We start from the raw sequence: 20,683 nt of genomic DNA, 5'->3' as shown, positions 1-20,683 counted from the left end.
TCTTACTAATAGATTACTTAGATTAATAGCTTACATCACTGACAGTATACGATCAAGTAAAGCACATCATGTTGATTTTATATTTGTATTTTAGGGGGAATTTAAAGTTTCTGGAGTCAGTTTCCTCTTTTTCAAGGGGATGTTTCTTTGTCAATGCTTGTGGAATGTTTTAAATAAAGTTATGGTTAAAAAAATCAGTCACAGCGCACCTGTTTTCAATAATAAGCCACGCCCCAAACAATTCAAGTTTTCGCACCTGATTTACTGACCATTTGACAGAAGCGTTGACGGCCACACCAGAGGGAGAGGAGATGCTGACAATCACAGACGTAAGTTTGACGTTACTTTGTTTCCTTGTTTCCTCAACGACACCAATCTTCTTTAATGAAACGATCATAGTCACGTGTTTGTGTCTTGCTCTCTGTTTGCAGCAACAACGCAAACCTGCTACAAACCCCCTGGACTGGAATCGGTTTGGTGGTGTGAGTACAACAGAAACTCATCATAACCAAACAGAAACAAACACCAAACACACTTAACACTTAAATGTAAGTGTACAATCAAACTTTAACACTTTGATTTTTATCATATATACGAATATTTAATTAAACATTTTGTTTGGAATGAGTATCAAGTAAAACCTGAAGTTGAGCTCCACTGAATATTATTAAGTGATGAGGAAAAAAACCCATGTCAGTATTTTTGAATGATTGAATGATGTATTTAAATAATTAAAGGGATAGTCCACCCTTGGGAAGATGAATGTCTATTAAAACTAGACCATCTATGTAGTAGAAATATGAAATGGTATAAGTAAGTGCCTTCATGGCCGAGAACAGCAGAAAAATTTAATTTTGGCTCATGTAGATGAACGACAACTCCCAGAATGCACTGGGGCAGCGAGCGCCACTGCCCCTCGAGTCTCGCTGTCTCAATCTTCGAAGCAGACAGTGCGAGTTGTGTAAACACACAAACCCCTGTGAGCAATCAGTCGGCGTTTCAGACCTGTAAATGACTCGGGTTGTTTTTCTATGGTGCTACATTGTACCGGGATGTGCAGTAAAAACAAGGAAAGGACAAGTAGTAAGTTCCCATCATTTGCCAGTCAGAGTTTCAGAGGGGTGCAAGCCTGATGCTTTAAGGCTAAGTTAAGCTAGGCTAAGCTTGTTTTGAGTTTTGGAGAAGACACTGAAGACGTGGAAAAGCCGGAAACTCAGAGGGTTCACGGTCTTCACACAAAGACGTCACTGATAGGTAAGACTGACGCTAAAACTCCACTCTATTTCTACTCGCATTGTTTACGATGTCATATAGTTGTCGGCACTAAAGCGATAACGTTGTCCAAGTAACGATTGATAGACAATTATACATACCAAACATGAGTAAACTGATGGAGTAAAGCCACCTTGCTTTTCGTTTGAGAATAATGTAAATAAATGTTTTAATGTTATTCATATTTGTTCAAGAAGTCAATGTTTTCACACCACGGTCATTTTCAGTGTGTACTAATGTTATTCATAGCCTATATAGACAAAATTAGAATGTTCACAGCTAACTCAGTTGGCAAATTTTGCTGAAAGGTTTATATTTCCTGGAAAAAAAAAAAGTCAACTCTTTTTTTTTTTTCATATTTCATGTGTAATTGTATTTTTTGTCCCTTAGGAGCATGGTTTAATCAAGTCTTGGAGAAAATCTTCACACCACACACACCATCCAGTGTCTGCTCCTCTTCCAGACACCTCCAGCTGTGTCGCAACAGATTATGATGCCACTGTACATGTTTCATAATTTCTTTTGTTTGACATTCTTTTAGATTTGTAAATTAAATTTTTTTTTTATTACCGTTCATTCATGTGTACACAAAAGTTCAACAGTAAAGACTCGTAGAAGGAGGCTGAATAGTCTGCAGAGCAAGAGCCGGTTAGCATAACTGTTAGCAAAATGGCAGACACTGTGTTTACGTTCTGGGAATGAAGTCGTGTGTGTGACGTGTGTGTGACTGTGTGTGTGTGTGTGTGTGTGTGATTTGAGTGAGTTAAGTTTTCGGTTTGGGCCAACATTTAAATTCATTCCTCCTTCAAACTTGGCAGGTGATTTACAAAAGGCACCCGCATGTGCAGAGCTGACTCAAGTTGTTTGGATAATAAATGCAAGGAATTTCTGTCTGTCAGTGACGAATAAAATACACAAAAAAATCAACAAAGAAACACATAACTCAAAAATACTCCGTAAGGCAGCTGTGTGTGTGGTGGAGAGAATGTGATGGTTCACAACAGAGAGACAGGGAATCTTAAGAACAGGAAGAGAACATAGTTTAGACTAAAACACCACAGAGATATGCTTTGTAATATGCTTGGTGTTTTATTTGCTTGTTAATGTTTTATTTGATTGTCTTTTGCACACACACACATCTAGTCTAGATACAATGCACTCCAGCATCTTCGACGTGTTGGCAGTTGGTAACTCCAGCTCCACCGTGAGGGCAGTCAAAGATGTCCTCCTCTGTACCCAGGCACCGTAGGTCATCCAGCCAGATCTTACCTGTCCCTACAGAAGGACAGGAATAAACTATTATAATGATGACTGGAGAGTGGAAGTGAGGTACAGAGGCATCACAGTAGTCCAATAATTTTTAAGCAACAGGTCACATATATACAGTATGACATCAATGTTTCTGTGTGTTGCAGGGCCGGATCTACAGCTGCCCCCTCAACTTTAATGTCCTTAACATTATACTTGTAAAAATAAATCACTTGTATGTCCAAACGCCTCTCATAGCATTGAAATAAAAGATTAATTCACACAAAAAATACAATTGTTCATATATGCCCAGCCATGGAAAACCCAGGAACAAGTCTCCTGAGGGGCATTTTGAGTTATTTACAGATTTCTAAGCTTTCCAACAATGTGTAACACATGGAAATCTGAAAATATTTGAATGTAGGCACTCCTCAAACTGGTTTAGGGAGAATTCTTCTTACCTGGGCTGGCAGTGAAGCTGGCTATGGCAGACTGGAAACCCAGCATCTTACAGATCACCTTGGCATCAACGGTGTCAAAGCTGTCATCACAAACAGTTCCCCAGACGCCGTTATACCTCACCTCCACCCGGCCTCGATACTTCCCCGGGACAAGACGCACATTCACTGTGTTGAATAAGATAAGACAGAAAGAACTAGCGTAAACAAACAGGCATTACGTCAAGAGAGAGAGAGACTCACTAACCCTGTTTAAGTGTAATATGTTGTCAAACTTGAGCAGGTAAACTGGAATAGTGTAAGTGTGTGGCCCCACCATCTCAGAGCAGAGCATGAAGTTGATTTTTATATGATTTAAAACCTCATTTTTAAAACGCATAGCAACTTTTTTTAATCATAGACATTTGTTAAGGTGTGATTTTTTTATTATCACTCTACAGGGACTTTAATAATTTTACTTTTTAGAATTTTGGTGTTGTTGAAACAACAAGCCTCTGATGTGAAAGTGTGAGAATAACTAATAACTATATTAATAATGATAATATACTCTGCTAGTAAGTGAAAAATGTACACTCACCTGCTGCTCCAAGCAAACCACTTGGTCCGATTTCACCTGGTGACAAGACAACAAAATCAAATGTTATAAAAACTGACAAATTACTTGACTTTGCTAATGTATAAACAGGTACAGTTACAAATCAAGGTGAGAGATCAAATAAAAAGTAGTCCTTTTTAGTCCCATAACTGGGTGTTACAACAGTGTTACAGCTGTAAATACAGTTAAAAAATAAAAGGTAATACATATTTGTATGTAGTTAGCTGTATACAACTGGACAAGTATTTAGCCTGTGAGGCAGAAACCTGTCTATAGAGAGTCTTTAAATTGAACACTGGATTATTTACCCCTCCAGCTTGAGGATGTTGGTTTCACCTGAGAAACAGTGTGAAAGAGGGTTGTTGAGAGACAGGGTTTGTTCATTGTGTGGGTGTTTCCAGTCTTTAAGAACACCCTTGGCTTAGCCTCAGGCTGAGGATTGTTTTTAAATAAAAAGTCCTATAATAGACTATAATAGACAGCTTAAGTTATTTCATTTCCATATGCATGCATGTTAAAACAGTGTGATATTAAATCTATTGTACATCTGATGATGTATTATGTTATATCTAATGTTTTGTGTTTTGGAAAATTAAATCTTAAGTCAAACAAACAATAAAGAAATTAGTTCATCTTTCTCCACCTACTCCTGTTGCTCTGTCTTCTCTCTCCATCACCTGACTGTTCCTTCCTCTTTCCATTTTCTCCTCCCTTGCTCTGTCTGTATGAGTCTTATTTTAGGTTGTGTTGAGATCATGTACATTTGATCAGCACCACTTTAACCTCAGACAACAGTTGGTTTATCCAAGTAATCCCATCCACTATCAACCGCTGTATGCTCCACAGGAGGGTCGCAGGGGAGATGTGTCAAGCTCAGCTGACACAGGGTGCGATAGGCAGGGTCACATCCTAAAAGGTTGGGCCACACCCTGATGGGCGGGGTCAGACCTTGGACAGTTGGCCTGTCCATTGCAGGGCCACACACATACTGTATGTGATGATAATAATGGTGTATTGATTTTCACTGATCCTGCAGTGTCTTTGATTGCATTTATTTTTTTAGACAGATCTTTTTACCCGAGCAATGACACTTTCACAACTTTGAATATGTTCTCCTCTTTAAACAACTTTGCATGTCATGATTTGGACAAAATCCATTTCTTTTTCCTACTATTGTTTTTGAGACAGTAGTAGGTTATACCTCCTTTCAAATATTTAATCACAATTTGATCCTTGTGAATTTTAATTTAAAGAGGAAGAATTACAGTTGATTAACACTCTTTTGTTGCACAGGTATTCATTGCATGCTTTAGGTCAAACAAGCCCGCCCCAACACCTTATCAGCATCAACCTTTTCTCTGCTTCTGAATGCCCTATTTGTCTACAGCTGGTCTTCCATTGAGCTTGCCAATATGACGTAATAACACCCGGACATATATCTTCAGCGAGAGTAATTATTGTTACATACTTTGTCGGCAGTATACAGAGGGATGTAGAGGAGCTGCTGTGTAGTAAATTGTCGTAGTCTTGTTCACAACCACCGCAAACCAAAAGAACAAAGGAATCGGCTTCTATCGTTTTCCAGCTTGGAAGAAAAATAGCACAAGCCATGTCTCAGATTTAACAAAGAGGCAACGCATGGCATAGATTACTGCAGTAAGGAGACCGGAGCTCACCTTCGACCAAACTCCCCCATATACAGTGGTGTGAAAAAGTGTTTGCCCCCTTCCTGCTTTCTTATTTTTTTGCATGTTTGTCACACAAATTTAAATATTAGTCAAAGACAACACAAGTAAATGGAGGTTTTTATTATTAAGGGAGGGAAAATAAATCTAAACCTACATGTGCCCCCTAAACCTAATTACTGGTTGGGCCGTCGTTTGCAGCAACAACTGCAATCAAGCGTTGGCGATAACTTGCAATGAGTCTTTTACAACGCTGTGGAGGAATTTTGAACCACTCATCTTTTGCAGAATTGTTGTGATTCAGCCACATTAGAGGGTTTTCGGTCATGGATCGCCTTTTAAGGTCATGCCACAGCATCTCAATAGGATTCAGGTCAGGACTTTCACTAGGCCACTCAAAAGTCTTCATTTTGTTTTTCTTTAGCCATTCAAAAGTGGACTTCAGATCATTGTCCTGCTGCAGAACCCAAGTTCACTTCAGCCTGAGGTCACAAACAGATGGCTGCACATTCTCCTTCAGGACAGCAGAATTCATGGTTCCATTTACCACAGCAAGTCTTCCAGGTCCTGAAGCAGCAAAACAGCCCCACACCATCACACTACCAACACCATATTTGACTGTATGATGTTCTTTTTCTGAAATGTGGTGTTACTTTTATGCCAGATGTAATGGGACACACACACCTTCCAAAAAGTTCAACTTTTGCCTCGTCAGTCCACAGAGTATTTTCCCAAATGTCTTGGGGATCCTCAAGATGTTTTTTTTTTTAATCAAAATTGAGACAAGCCTTAATGTTCTTTTTGCCCAACAGTGGTTTTCATCTTGGAACTCTGCCATGCAGGCTATTTTTGCCCAGTCTCTTTCTTATGGTGGAGTCATGAATACTGCCCTTAACTGAGGCAAGTGAGGCCTGCAGTTCCATAGATGTTGTTATGGGTTATTTTGTGACCTTTTAGATGAGTCTTTGCTGTGCTACAGGGGTAATTCTTGTCGGCTGGCCACTCATGGGAAGTTTGCCCACTGTTCCATGTTTTCGCCATTTGTGAATAATGGCCCTCACCATGGTTCACTAGAATCCCAAAGCTTTATAAAGGTCTTTGTAACCTTTTCCAGACCGACTGATGTCAATTACTTTGTTTCTAATTTGTTCGTCATGATGTCTTCCATTTTTGGGATCTTTTCGCCGACTTCACTTTGTCTGACAGGTTCTATTTAAGTCGTCTCTTGGTTCAACAGGTCTGGCAGTAATCAGGCCTGGGTGTGGCAACTAAAATTTTCCAAAAAATATGACTAACCACAGTTACCATATGATTTTACAAGGGTGGCAATTACTTTTTCACATGGGGCCATGTAGGTTTGGATAGTTTTTTCCCCATAATAAATAAAATCATCTCATGGGTTAGGGTTAAGTGTTAAAAACTGCATTTTGTGTTAACTTGTGTTGTCTTTGTCTAATATTTAAATTTGTTTGATGATCTGAAACATTTAAGTGTGACAAACATGCAAAAAATAAGAAATCAGGAAGGAGGCAAATACTTTTTCCCACCACTGTATGTTGGTGTGTTCCAAACATTTTCACAGAGGTAAGTTGTAAATTACAAATAGTAAATATAGTTTGGACAACAACGTTAGCAGCAACCTAAGAATGCCTAATCAGTTTAATTTTTTCCACATCCATTAAGCCATTTCAATGTTTTTCGTTGCGTTTGCAGGCAAACCATCCTATGAACTGCTGCAGTGGGATCCTGACTGGGCACCGTCTCTGAACCTTGGCCATAGCGATCTTAAAACTACATGCTAATTGAGGTTTAACCGGTTAAGAGCCAGGACGAGAAGATCACAACAACAATCTCTCAGGAAGGAACCACATCAGCAGGACAAGCGAATGATGAGGACAATGCAGCCCCTTTAGGTAGGTGTTTTGGTAGGTGAGATGAAGTGGCAGTGTTTCTCCATGACAGAGCAGAGTCCATGTGTTCTTCTCTTAATCAGCATGGAGAGTGGGATGATTGGATTTGAAATGGTGAATTAGTTCTGATGTTGACAGGTTATTTGCAGATGCACCTCCTATTGAGATTTCAACATTACATGATTTACAAATTTCAATCCGTGAGGCTTTGTCTGAAATACTGAAATATGCCCATACCGTACTGCAGACATGTTGGCTCTAATCCAGACAGGCGCATGCTGGCTGTGGTTTCTGCATGCATCATCACAACATCCTGTTTTGGCCGAAAACTGAAAATGCATTTTTTTGTAATTTTTGCCGTAATTTTCGGTGTATCCCTACTTTTTATTCACTTAAAGGAACACTCTGTGTCTTTTGTGCATGAATACTGTGACAAACGGGGGTTTAAAGAGTCAGTGTATGAATCATACCTTCAAAACTGTTTGATTGGGTTATATTTTGGTATTATAGTCAATTACAGTGATTGTTTAAAGGCATAGTTTGATTGTCTTTTCCCTGTTTCCAGGGTGGTGCTCCGATCTGATAAACTTAATATTTAACTCATTTTTCAAAAACATTTATTAAATAAATAATTATTACTAAACATTATTTATTTATTTAAATAATTACCTAATTACCTTTTTGACCAGGGTCCCCTCGGGCACCCTTTTCTCCATGAGGGCCTGAAATCAAAGTACAGAGGAAAAACATTAATACAATTTTAATGCCAGGGTTCTATTATGTTACAAATGATTATAATTCATTAGCTAGAGATGTCTTTAAAACAGCAACAGTTACAGCTCTTTATTGTGTGTGCCCCAAACCCTTACCTGGCAACCCGGGATCTCCTTTTTCTCCCTTTACATTCATTCCTTGATTTCCTGGAGGCCCTTGATTCCCAGATGGTCCCATGAGACCTACATTCACACAGACACACCAATATATTCATAAATAAATAAATATTTATCACTAATAATTATTTCAACATTATGCCAACATCATTATTATCATAAAAAAATAATTATTACTAATAATTATTTATTTATTTCATCAATCAAATTATTGCCACTAACTAATTTCCCCTAACAACAAGGTCTGAATCTGTTAAAAGTTTCATCCTGTGAAAGTGTTTGCTCGTTAGTAGAACAGTCAGATTTCTTGATAATATTGGAGAGGTTAAACTAAAATGCAGAGATGGTGAATATTTAGATTTTACTGTTGAACAAAATGCAACTGACAGATTGATTACCTTTTTGACCAGGGTCCCCTCGGGCACCCTTTTCTCCATGAGGGCCTGAAATCAAAGTACAGAGGTAAAACATTAATACAATATTAATCCCGGGGTTCTATTATGTTACAAATGATTATAATTCATTAGCTAGAGATGTCTTTATAACAGCAACAGTTACAGCTCTTTATTGTGTGTGCCCCAAACCCTTACCTGGCAACCCGGGATCTCCTTTTTCTCCCTTTACATTCATTCCTTGGTTTCCTGGAGGCCCTTGATTCCCAGATGGTCCCATGAGACCTACATTCACACACACAGATACACAAATACATTCACACACACATACACACAAATACATTCACACACACATACACACACAGACACACAATCACATTCACACACAGACACACAAATACATTCTCACACACACAGACGCACAAATATATTAATACACATACACACAAATACATTCTCACACACAGACACAAACTCTCTTGTTCCCGTGAAAACCCGGTCTGTTTCTTTCACTCACACTGCACCCTGGTTTACCACTAAACCTGGCTTAATGAAACAACGACAACTTGTCTCACTATCCACCAAGAAATGTACACAACTCTTACACAGGACTCAATCTAACAAACCAAATCCAGCTACTACTCAGGCCTAATCTGTTCCAATGAAAATAACACCAAGACTCTGTTTTCACTACTCAATAAAATCCCCCAACTCCCAGAGTTATACAGGACCAGTGAACAGCAGTAGCAAAGTGTGTCAGTGTTCACTCAACTGCAACCGGAATCAAGTACCAATTATTTCAAGACTCAGGGGAAACTGAGGGAAGTAAACACAATCATTAAAAAATACTACTGGTAATCTAATAATACAAAGCTTAATGCAACTGGTGAAGTATTCTTTTAAAGTCTTTGTTTTGTATGCGCCACCTTCCTGGGGAAGACAATGGTCAGATGCTACAGTTCTGTTCCTGAGGACCACACCATCTAGCTTGTTCCTGCCTCTATCCCAGTTGTCAGGAGAATTAATAAGGCATTCAAAACCATCAGACAGTGGACCAAAGAGAGCATTGCTGCTCTCCAGGGATGTCATGAGTCCACCGACTGTTTTAACCTCCTCTCGTCCTCCAACGACATCAATGTGCAAGTGGATGTAGTCTTCTCCTATATCACCTTCTGCAAAGAGAACATCATCCCCTTAAAGACTATTCCCCAATATCTTCTTCTCAGGGTCTGAGCTGGAGAAGAAGAAGGTCATTAAAGAGGTCAAGAGAACCATCAAGAACGCCAAGCTTAGCAACAAAAACTAAAGTTGAGAAGAGATTTACCCAGGGGAACCTCTGCTCAGCTTGGAAGGGTCTGAAGAGAATGATTGCTGTGAACCCTTCCAACACCACAAGCAGTGACCCTGTCCACGTCACAGGCAGCAGTCCAACATTTCTCTCCAACAACCTGAACTCTGACACCACCTGCCGGTGCCCTACACCAGCTGCTGGCTCCTTTTCCCAGTTGCCCCTGTTAGCGTAACTGTTAGCAAAGATGGCGGACACTGTTTACATTCTTGGAATAAGCTTGGGTCGGAGTGTGGAGTGACTTCACTGTGACTTTCAAAAACACTACTGCTATTCTAGTTATACAAAGCTAAATGCTAATCAGTGAAGTATTCCTTTAACGCACTGTCTTTGCTATGCTAATAGTCATTCTAATAACTTCTGAACCTAGTGAAGTGTCTATTATAGTTCTTATCAACTAAAGACTAAGGGTGCTACACAAGTATTAGGAAATGTAACCTCATGATTAACTAATCCTTAACTAACGATTAACCGTACCATGAGTATGTTGGTCAATGATTACCAAATGGATAACAATCTCTTCAACTTTTCTCAACATTTCCTTGTCCACAGACAGTTGCACAATTTTCTGTCATTCACACTATCCTCACTTTCAATTTGTACTTAAATTTGCAGTATTTAATTTACAGTCTATTAAGAGACATAATTCTGTGCCAGAACGATTTTATGTCATTAATGACATTCTCACTGAGAGAGAGAGAGAGTGGAAGCTGGGAAATCCAAGCTGTGCAAACTGTAAACAGTGTATGTCAGCAATGTCAGGGGTGAAGAGCAAGCATAAAATGTGGAAGAGAAACTCATTTCATAATTGTGATGTGGGGTGGTGTGTTTTCACACTCACATGACTGAGTTATATTGCTTTGTATTCTAGTTTCACTGAAGCTGCATCACGGTGTGAATCCAGGACAGTTGCTGGGTCCCTCACAGACAAGTTAGGTGTATTATCAGTTACATTAAAAAAAAAAAAAAAAAACACAGTATGAGGAGACCATTTTTAGAACGTTTTTACATTCAGTGTTCTATAATCTGGCTGCATCATGTTTCGACTTTGTCACACCAGATAGCATCTATAATGCAGGAGAGTCACATATTCATGTACAATTTCAGCAACACCACTGAGACAAAAGACATGTTTATGCTTCTGTTGTCACGCAATGGAACATATATTGTAAACTGAACAAATTACTGTCATAATAGCAACTAAAAATGACAATTCTAGTATTAACAGAGTAATGTGAGAAACTAGAAAGATTAGATGGTTATACGCAGTCCCTGTGCTTATGTTTGTAAAACAAAAGTATAACAGCAAAATCATTCTAATCTATACATGCAGCTGCTAGTTTCCAGTGAGTGCTATAAGGCAGGAGCTGTCTGTATAGCATTCATGGGAAAACTGAAGGGTAAACTGTCTAGCCAGTGTTATATATAATATCCATCCATTCCTCTGTTGGTGCGCTCACTAAAAGTAATATTATTTATATTATTAATCATGTTATTGTAATTATAACTGTAATATCATGACACATTAACAAAAGTGGAATCTCACCTTTGATTCCAGGAGGTCCAGGAGGTCCAGATGTGCCTGAAAGGATGAAACAGCAGGATTTTGACCTGAGAGGTACTTGTTAAAGTTGTTCAATCTGCTCTTCTTTTTTCACATCTGGCCAGTCTATTTATATTGCAAGAAACAAACTGCCTTTCTTTGCCTTCAGCAGACAGGGATTTTAAAGGTTCTTACATGAGTGAGCTCTGTCTGCATGTCACACTTGTGTATTGTAGTAAATACACAAGTGTATTTGCTACAGGACTCTACAGCATATTAAGCTTTACACATTAAGTAAAGATAATTATCATTCGAGTAAGTCATTTCACCATATTTTAAATTAAATTGATAATGCTGCTCTTATGTGACATCAAACAACCTAAGCAAATTGTGGCAAATAATAAATGAGTTGTTCACATGAATGCAGTCATCTTGGCCATTGATGGATTTGTTTGTCCATGTGCAGAAGAGTGATAGCACACAAGGTTTAGATCTAATTCTTCCAAAGTGAGAATTAGTAATTGGACTGACATTTATTTCCATGGAAGCATTAGCAATCGGGATGGTCAAAGTGAGCTGCAAGCTGTAAGTCAGCATTACTACCACTAACTTCAAGTAATGCAGATGAAACACACTTATGTTGATAAGTGATTTAACTGCCAAGCACAGGTTTGCAAGTTATATTTAAAACGGGTGCTGGTGACATTTGTAGAAATAATTGATACATTTAACATAACATGAAATGAATGCAATACAACTGGTTGAATCAAACATAAATAACTCCTGAACTGGTGTTGGCTTGTTTTGACATGTTAATGTGTTTTATTTGTTATATTGTGAAAACAATTAAAATAATGTTGAAAAGTTACACTTAAAACACTTAAAAACATTACCTTAAGAAGATAATTAAACAGCAATTGTAAAGAATAAAAAAAAATACCATTTTTTCCAGCAACTCCAGCGTCTCCAGGTTCTCCTTTGTCACCTTTTGGTCCTGCAACACCACTGTCACCTGGGAAGAATCATTCAGGTAATGATGATGATTTAATGATTAGCTCAAGCCTTTGTTCCAGATAGATGCTGAAGACAGCGTTCTAAGTTCTCTAGCTGCTTTATTTTACTCAGCTTTGCCTATTGTCACATCTTACTCTGCTATAGCTTCTTTAGATTGCTAATCTCTCTGTATTTGGGCCCAAGCAGGGAGATTTTTTTTGCCAGCAATATAGATCATTTACTGCCCTCGTTATTGCAAATAATCAGTTTGCACTGTCTCTCTTTGATGATTGTCCTTCATCTGATCAGCTCAGAGTGAATCTGATCACACACAGAGCACACTTCAGATATTTGCAGGTCCATGGGTTTGTTGGCCATTGGTTATCTCTGAGCCACAGTCTATATAAACTATGTCTAGTAACCCCAGAGGAATCTGGTAGTATAATTGGACCATGTGACATCATGCACATTACTGAGTTTTACATTTGGCTACTAGAAGGAAGTTGACTGACCTTTGAGACCCCTGTCTCCCGGGGGCCCTGGATGTCCTGGTGGCCCAGCTACTCCTGGAGAGCCAGGAGGCCCTGTGGAAAATGTTATATAATTTTATAGAGTTTTAAGTAATGCTAATCCTGTTTGAATTGTTGTTGTTTAAATTTGCCACTTGCAATAATAGATGTTAATGAGCTCAAACCATAAACTTATTCACCACACTTTAAACCTAAAATCCCACTCAAATAACCTAAAATGATACCAACCTGAAAATCAGAGAGTAAATGGTCAATGGTCTGTATTCATTATTAATGTATAAGTGTTTTTCTAGTCTTATTGACCAGCACTGCGTGTATTACACTGCAATTTTTGCATTCACCCACATTTAAAGAGCATATTTCACAGACAGTCATTACAGACAGTCAAGACTGACTGCCTGTGAATAGTAACACTGCTGTTTCCGAGGGGCGGTAACGTATTGTGTCACTTCCTGTGCTTCCACTGGTGTTCCGCTGTGTGCCCCTGCGCTCTCTGCAGTTTTATATCTACTGGAACTATCGTTTCACTGAACAAACACTCATTTTAGTACTAATACTAGTACTAAGACTAATACTTTCACCCGCTACTTTTGCGTAAACTTGCCCAGGATCAAATTGGCAGGAGCTGAGGATTGAATCCATCACCTTCCATTGAAACAACTCTTCAACTCTTATCTATCCACTGTCCAAGCTACTTCACAGAGGTGCTGTGAATGTTGCTAACAGGAATACCTGGTGTAATTCTGATGGTTGTCACTTTATCCTCCAGGTTGTGGATGCTAGTGTTCAGAAAGTTCTGGTTCATTCTCAGCCTGTCCAGCACACCTTCCTCTCCACACACACCATTGAGCTGTTGCCAAGGAACAGAACAGAAACACAACTGTGAATAACACACACAAACACACACATGCATATTGTGTTTGGCCTCAGTTTATTCAAGATGAAATCGACATGTATCTTGGACTACCTGGCCCTTTGTTTCAGGATAAAGAGGACCACAGATTAGGCGATATCTACCCTAACCCGGAAGGAAACATAAAATATCTTTTTCTTTGTAGTTTTAAAAAAGTTTCACAGCATCATTTCAGGAATTGTCTCTTATTCACACAAAACCCCCCAAACGACTCAAAAAGCTGTGTACATATGCCAGGAAGTAAGTGGCACTGCAACGTGACATCAAAATGGAGAAGGTGATGTACACATTACGATGTATATAACAGAAATGAAGAAAGAATGAACAAAGAAAGGAAACATTTTCTTAAAGCAGAGTGTTGCACAGTGACTTTCTTTTTCAAAAAAGCAACGTTCTAGCATAACTCTAACAGTGTGCAGTGTAGCTGAACAAACACCAACCTGTACTGTACGTTCAAGTCAAAATAGTTTGTTTTACAATTAACCCTTCTTTTCAAATTATTCTTTTCTTCAATACCATGTCTGATGACGCTGAAGTCACGACGTGTTTTAGTGATATCTAGCATGGGATAACCCAAAAACGCAAGGATGGCACTTTGAGATTTTCCCACTCTGGCACCCGTTTTCAAACCGATCAGGGCTCTCAAAAAACAATGTTCAATGACACGCCAATACGATAAAAAACCTATGCGTATTCACCTACACTACACCCACACCCTCTCCTCCTGTGTATAAGAAGACACTCTCTGGTTAAACATCCAAGGGCTATACATCAGGACTAATTTTAGGTCTGCTGACCAGAAAGTAGTGTAGCAGCAATGCACACGACACATCTAGTGTGAACCAGGTATTCAGCTCAACCAAGGATCCAGCCACAACCATAACTGACATTGGTTTGCACACACAAGACTCATTTTCTCTCTCTCTTTCACACACACACACACACACACACCATATATGTTCCCAAGAATAAATATTGATGAACTGCAAACTGTGTAAAAGTGACACACAATTCCATTCCATTTAAATTTCAAGAGAACCTGGTTTTGTATTGACAAGAGGTAGCTTCTTAGGGTCTTGGTTTCCTGACTTTTGTTGTGCATTGACGTCTGGAGGTTGCCTTCACCATGTTCTTCATCCAGAAACACTTGCTCAGCTCTCAGTCTCTCTACCCCAGGATTAGATAGGGAAGACTCCAATGTGAAGACTTGGAAATAGAAAGGAGGGTGTGAGTGAAACAAGTACTGGCATAAACATGTATTCTAATGAATGACATCTTCATCACAGTTCTACCTTTATAAAGGAGAAAGGCAATCAGGGCGTTCTGCAAGATCAAGAACACAACATTCACTTTAATACACCAATGTCTTCTGGGTTTCGCTGGCTTCAGATCTGAAACACAGACAGTTAAAGACATTATAAAATACCACAATGGAATCAGTGTCCTGCAGCAAACTTTAGGCGTGTTTCCACCAAGTGGAACATTTTTTTTTTTGTGTGTGTGTGTTCCCATTAGAAATAGTACCCAAAAAAACTGGCTTCCTTTCCCTTGGGGTAATAGAGCACTGATATGGTATGATATGGGTGGAGCTAGACCCACGACAGTCAGCTGATTGGGCAAAAGAAAAGTGCCAGTCCCCTGCACCCGCAGTCTATTCTCATACAAAGGTTGACGTCTTGTTGAGACAAACGAAAAAAAAAACGAGCTGCTGGATGTTTTCCAATGTAGTCTGTTGTGTTGTCTGTTGTGTCGTGTTCAATGTAGTTGTTGGTTGTTGGTGCAACATCACACTACACATCTCAGTGACACAGCCATTGCCACAGTGCACACCCACCTACGTAATGTAAATGATTACCAAACTGAACTGTACCATGATGGAAACCCGGCTATACTGTACATCAAGTAAGAGCTACAGTATATAAGAATATACAATATATAAAAATGATTCAATGATCATTATGTCATTGTGTTAAAACATCAAATGTGTTGGAGGACAAGATTATTGGCAAACCATTTGTTAAAAATTATTAAATAATGATAATTAATAATTATCACCCTGAAAACATGCCTAAAAAAATCAGTCCGCATAATCACTGTAATTGACTATAATATAAAAAAATATATATCCCAGTTTAACAGTACAGAAGTAATTAATTTGTTCTGCCTCTCTCAACCCCGTTTTTTCACAGTATTCATGTACAAGAGACCCAGAGCACTCCCTTAGGTGAATATGAGTAACAATTCATTTAAATTAATGAGACAATATGAATTGAGGAACTTGACTCAATGAATACCAAAAACACACAGCAAATTGTAACTAACAACTAACAATCACATACAACACCAGGGACTCTGTATGTGTGAGAGTGGCATGGGTGAGTGTGAAAAACAGGATGTAAACAAAGAGGAAGAGAAAGGAAGTGATGGAAACAAAGGAAATGACAATGCCACTCCTCTTCCAGAACCAAAATGGCACATGCGTGCACAGCAGCGAGGCTATGCGCTCACGTGTTTGAGGCAAGATGGTGTCTGTGAGTGAGGAGTCGGCCAACGATGAATGAGTGAGAGAGAGTTATGAAAGGAGTGTGTGATGAGGGGAGTTAGCACAGTGTGTAGTGAATGGACGAAAGATCGAGTACAGTGTGAGCTGATGGCGGGTGACGGTGTCCGGTCTGTCGTTGAGGTCCGCCTCTTTTAATCCGTAGTGTCGTGAAACTTGACAGGGCCGTTCTGTGTGCTCTGCAGCAAAGGCAGTGTCTGATTCTTGGCATGGGTTAGGGTTAGGGTCAGAGGGGCCCCCCGTAACACATGCACACAAAACCTTGAGAGCTCCACCTTTACTATTTATTTTAAAATTGACATTATACATATGCAAGTGTATATATTAAGTTATAGAACAACAGCAATAACAGCAGCAGCACCAATAATATAAAAAAGTAATAAATAATTTTTTCTTAACAACAGCATCACAATATAAAAAAAATAATAACAACTACAGACTCCAGAGATGAACATAAAATATTATGCACATAAATAAGGTATAAAGGAAGTAACAACATCTTAACAAACACACCAGACTATTTTTCACACACATAAAAACCTTAGTGTCGTATTGTCTGTATACTATGCACAACTGTATTACTGGATTATGTGCAACACTAAATTGTAACAAAGTAGTTCCACTAGTTGCTATTTTAAAATTCACATTTAATATACATATACATATGAAAATGTATTTATTAAGTAATAGAATATTGAGATGTTTTGACCAGTGGCTTTAAGTAAGTGCGAGAGAAGCTGCCCAGAGAAAAGTCACCACAGTGCTTTCCTGATCATTGACCTTATGCTCCAAGACACCACAAGTCATGCACATGACTTCTATCCTCACCTCTTTCATGTGGAGGAGGGAAAAAATATTTTATTTGTAGTAAGAGGTCTAGTGAAAATCATCATGTATCATTATAGGCTAAGATTAGAATAAGAACAACTCAAAATGCATCAATGTCTCTGCTAATTTTTGACCCATTTCAGGGCCTTATACTAATAATAAAAACTAATACAAATAACAATAATAATAATATTATTATTATTTCAGGCTGAAGTAGTTTTAAAAGACTAACTTCTTTAAAATTTAAATAAATATTAACATATAACATTACAGCATTTTTTGGGAAGTTTATTTTTTTCTGCTGCTATGATCAAATTAGACAGTTAAAAAAAACTGAGACTGAAAAAAAAGTTCTTCAAAATAAATGTTTCTGCTAATCATTGACCCATCTCAAGGCATAATAGTAATTATAATCAAATTCCCCTTGAAATGTATTTTATGGAAATTATTGATTTCTTTTTGTGTTGTTTTTTTGTGAAAACAAACTGGCCTTTAAAGGGTTAAAATTTCATTAATTTTAAGTAGAAACAAATATTAACATACAATATTTTTACAGCTGTTGTTGGGAAGGTGGTGTTATCTGCCACTAGAAACAAATTTGGAAGGAACTCCTAAGGGTTAACCAGTCGTGTTTGCTTAAACTGTGGGACTGCCTCCAGGCAGGTGGGCTCATAGCCCAGTACAGAGGATGTGTGGTATTTTTCTCATCATGAACACCAGGAGTGAGTTACCTTACCCGAACTAACACTAACCCTGTCAGAGGCAGATGGCAAGTCACACACACTGGCATCATCTTGCACTAAGAAGATTTTTTTTCTTGTCTTTCCTGCACATGCTGTTAGCCCTAATACCAAAATCAGAAGCCAAAAGCACGACTCTGATAGGCTGGATATAGTTACAAAACATTTATTCCAGAAAGTGACTCAAAAAGGTGCAAAAGTGTGAGGTTCCAAGTGGAAGTGTCTGTGATCCCAGTGTGGTTTCCAGAAAAACAGTAACGGCCGTATCTCGTACAAGCACACTTCAAAAGAACCCATCAGAAGGATACCGCCTCTTCAAACCCAGAAGGTGGCACAGGTTCTGGTCCAGGCTCTTGTCATCTCACGCTTGGACTACTGCAACTCCCTCTTGGCTGGTCTCCCTGCATGAGCCATAACCCTAACCCTCTGCAACTCATCCAGAATGCAGCAGCTCGACTGCTCTTCAACTTACAAAAATTCTCTCACACTACACCACTCCTTCGCTTCCTGTAGCTGCTCGCATCTGCTTCAAGACTCTAGTGCTTGCGTTCCATGCTACAAACGGATCCAGTCCAGCCTACATCCAGGACATGATCAAAACCTACACCCCAGCCCGTCCTCGCCGCTCTGCATCGACAAACCAGCTTGCTGTCCCCTCACTGAGAGGATCACAGAGGCATTCACAGAACTCAAGACTGTTTGCTGTCCTGCCTCCCAAATGGTGGAACAAGCTCCCCATTGACATCCAGGCAGCAAAAAGCCTCCACATCTTCCGCCGCCGAAAACACCCATTTCTTTCGACTCTACCTCAACCAACATAATACGACAACAATTTAAAAAAAAAAAAAAACACTTCATAGTTTGGCTTACTTGAAGCTCACACTTAATTCTAGCTCTTGTTTGTACCCACATGTTTAAATGCACTTATTGTAAGTCGTGTTGGACATGTAATGTAATTAACCCAAACTATCCCTTTAAACAACCACAGGTAGGGTATACAACACACAATCTTAGGCAACACATGGGGAAAATCTATACTTCTACCACTACTGCTGATCACTTGTTATTTTAAATTAATATTTACATTTTGTCTATTTACTCACCCTCAGGCTGGAAACTGTAGAGATCTGTTCTGCTGAGTGACATGTCAAATAGTGGGTTAGTCTGAGTGTGTGAGACTCCATCCATTGTCTTGTCCTGATATTACCACGGTCTTCAGACTCAAGTGTTGCCTTCACTTCCTAATAACACACAGTTCACAGGAAAACCCAATTCTGACCAGATTGCAACATATCATCACCACAGAACATGTGACATACACATAAGGGGAAGGAAGTCTGAATGATTCATTGGTTAGATGACCAAAAATCAACCATGCAGTGCAGTTATTAGACAATAACTATAACACAATGCAATAATGATATCACACTGCATAATTTTCACCCCTGTCTAATATAACCAGTTTGCTTTTAATCTTTTAATCAGGTCAATGTGATATCTGGATAACATGGAACATGGAGTTTGTAGATGAAAAGAAGAGGGAACATCAATTCACCTCTCACTGTAGCTCTGGTATATAAAATCTGATTTTATCCATTATCATTTAGTACATGATTTAATAATTGAGCAAACATTTGTTTATTCACTGTAAAAGAAACCTTGTTATAGCAAGATGGATGTGTCAATTAATCCACAACTACTCAAATTATTTGAAAAGGAAGTCAAACTTTCTTGTTCATGTTGCAGCTGTAGGACATAATCCCTATAGTTCAAAGCTATTTCACAGTGTGGGTTAACCCTAACCCGTGTGGCCTACTCTTCATTTATAGCAATTTTCATACAGAGGTATTAAGATAATCAATCTATATTTACAGCGGCATGTTAGTGACAGACAACAGGGATTTATGGATGATAGGTTGTTGCTTTCATTCAAAATGAACCAAACTATTGACATTTGAAGTGACACTAATGCTGACATAAACATCAATATATTTGTGATTGTTTGAGCAGCAATGGAGACCAGGACTGCCTCACACAGCTGCAACGGAGCACAACTTCCCAAGGCTTCAAACACCACAGCGTCAGACATAATCAATATCTGTGTGGATTTGGACTATCTGGGTATCTCATAGGACAACTGGAATTAAGCTAAGTATCACTTCTGTAGGTCTTTCTTATTTGTTTGCTATTTCATTCATTGCTATTGTATGTAGCTGGCTTTTGTGACTTTTGACTTGTCTGTTTAGTTAAGGTGAAGTTTTTTTAAAGATATTTTCGAAGGCACAGTCCGTCATCCCTCAGCAGGACCAAAAATCCAACACTCACACAACCACACGCACATCAGGCAAGAGTCAAGGCTAGAGGTCACCCGGACCAATTTCCAGGACCAGTAACAATAGTCGTGATAATAAAAATCCCAATCGGGGTTATTTCAGGCTAAGATTAGGGCCACACACACACACTTATACCAGGGTTAGGGTAAGGGGAAGGGGAAAAGAATTTCATCACTGCGAAGCAGTGATGAAATTCGTGCACACTCCATCCAGTCCTATGCAGCATCACAACCAAGCCTCATTAAGACCATGTGGAACTAAAGTGCCTAATTTGTATATCCAGACCCTCTCGGCTCTCCGTCTCTGGGTCGTGTTCCAATTTGGGTTAGATTCAAGGACGGAGACCTGAACTGCATCCCAGCCGTGCTGAAGAAAGTGTTTAACCAGGTGAGTATGGATGTCTTTCTTTCTTAAGATATTATGTCTATGTCGTGAGAATCTAGTG

The 20,683-nt window shown here is 38.9% G+C and overlaps 1 protein-coding gene across 2 annotated transcripts; it reads right to left on the bottom strand.

The window, feature by feature from the left end:
* Nucleotides 1-2,336: 2,336 nt before the first annotated feature.
* LOC122774122 (macrophage receptor MARCO-like) lies at nucleotides 2,337-19,163 on the bottom strand. 2 transcript variants are annotated; one of them, XM_044033148.1, is made up of 14 exons: nucleotides 19,009-19,163; nucleotides 15,070-15,168; nucleotides 14,817-14,983; nucleotides 13,597-13,714; nucleotides 12,847-12,918; nucleotides 12,282-12,353; nucleotides 11,345-11,380; nucleotides 8,649-8,735; nucleotides 8,457-8,501; nucleotides 8,038-8,124; nucleotides 7,846-7,890; nucleotides 3,556-3,591; nucleotides 2,982-3,146; nucleotides 2,337-2,547 (listed from the first exon to the last, which is right to left on the bottom strand). In XM_044033148.1, the coding sequence occupies exons 1-14, from the start codon at nucleotides 19,091-19,093 to the stop codon at nucleotides 2,417-2,419; spliced, it is 1,245 nt and encodes a 414-aa protein (XP_043889083.1). In that variant the 5' UTR covers nucleotides 19,094-19,163; the 3' UTR covers nucleotides 2,337-2,416. The 2 variants fall into 2 exon arrangements, with proteins under 2 accessions (XP_043889083.1, XP_043889084.1); XM_044033149.1 differs by lacking the exons at nucleotides 7,846-7,890; nucleotides 8,038-8,124.
* Between the last annotated feature and the right edge of the window lie 1,520 nt (nucleotides 19,164-20,683).

This window comes from Solea senegalensis, linkage group LG9 (genome assembly GCF_019176455.1).
Source record: "Solea senegalensis isolate Sse05_10M linkage group LG9, IFAPA_SoseM_1, whole genome shotgun sequence".
NCBI classification, from domain to species: domain Eukaryota; kingdom Metazoa; phylum Chordata; class Actinopteri; order Pleuronectiformes; family Soleidae; genus Solea; species Solea senegalensis.
The sequence above is the reverse complement of the archived record's forward strand: the minus strand, read 5'-3'. Positions and strand labels throughout refer to the sequence as shown.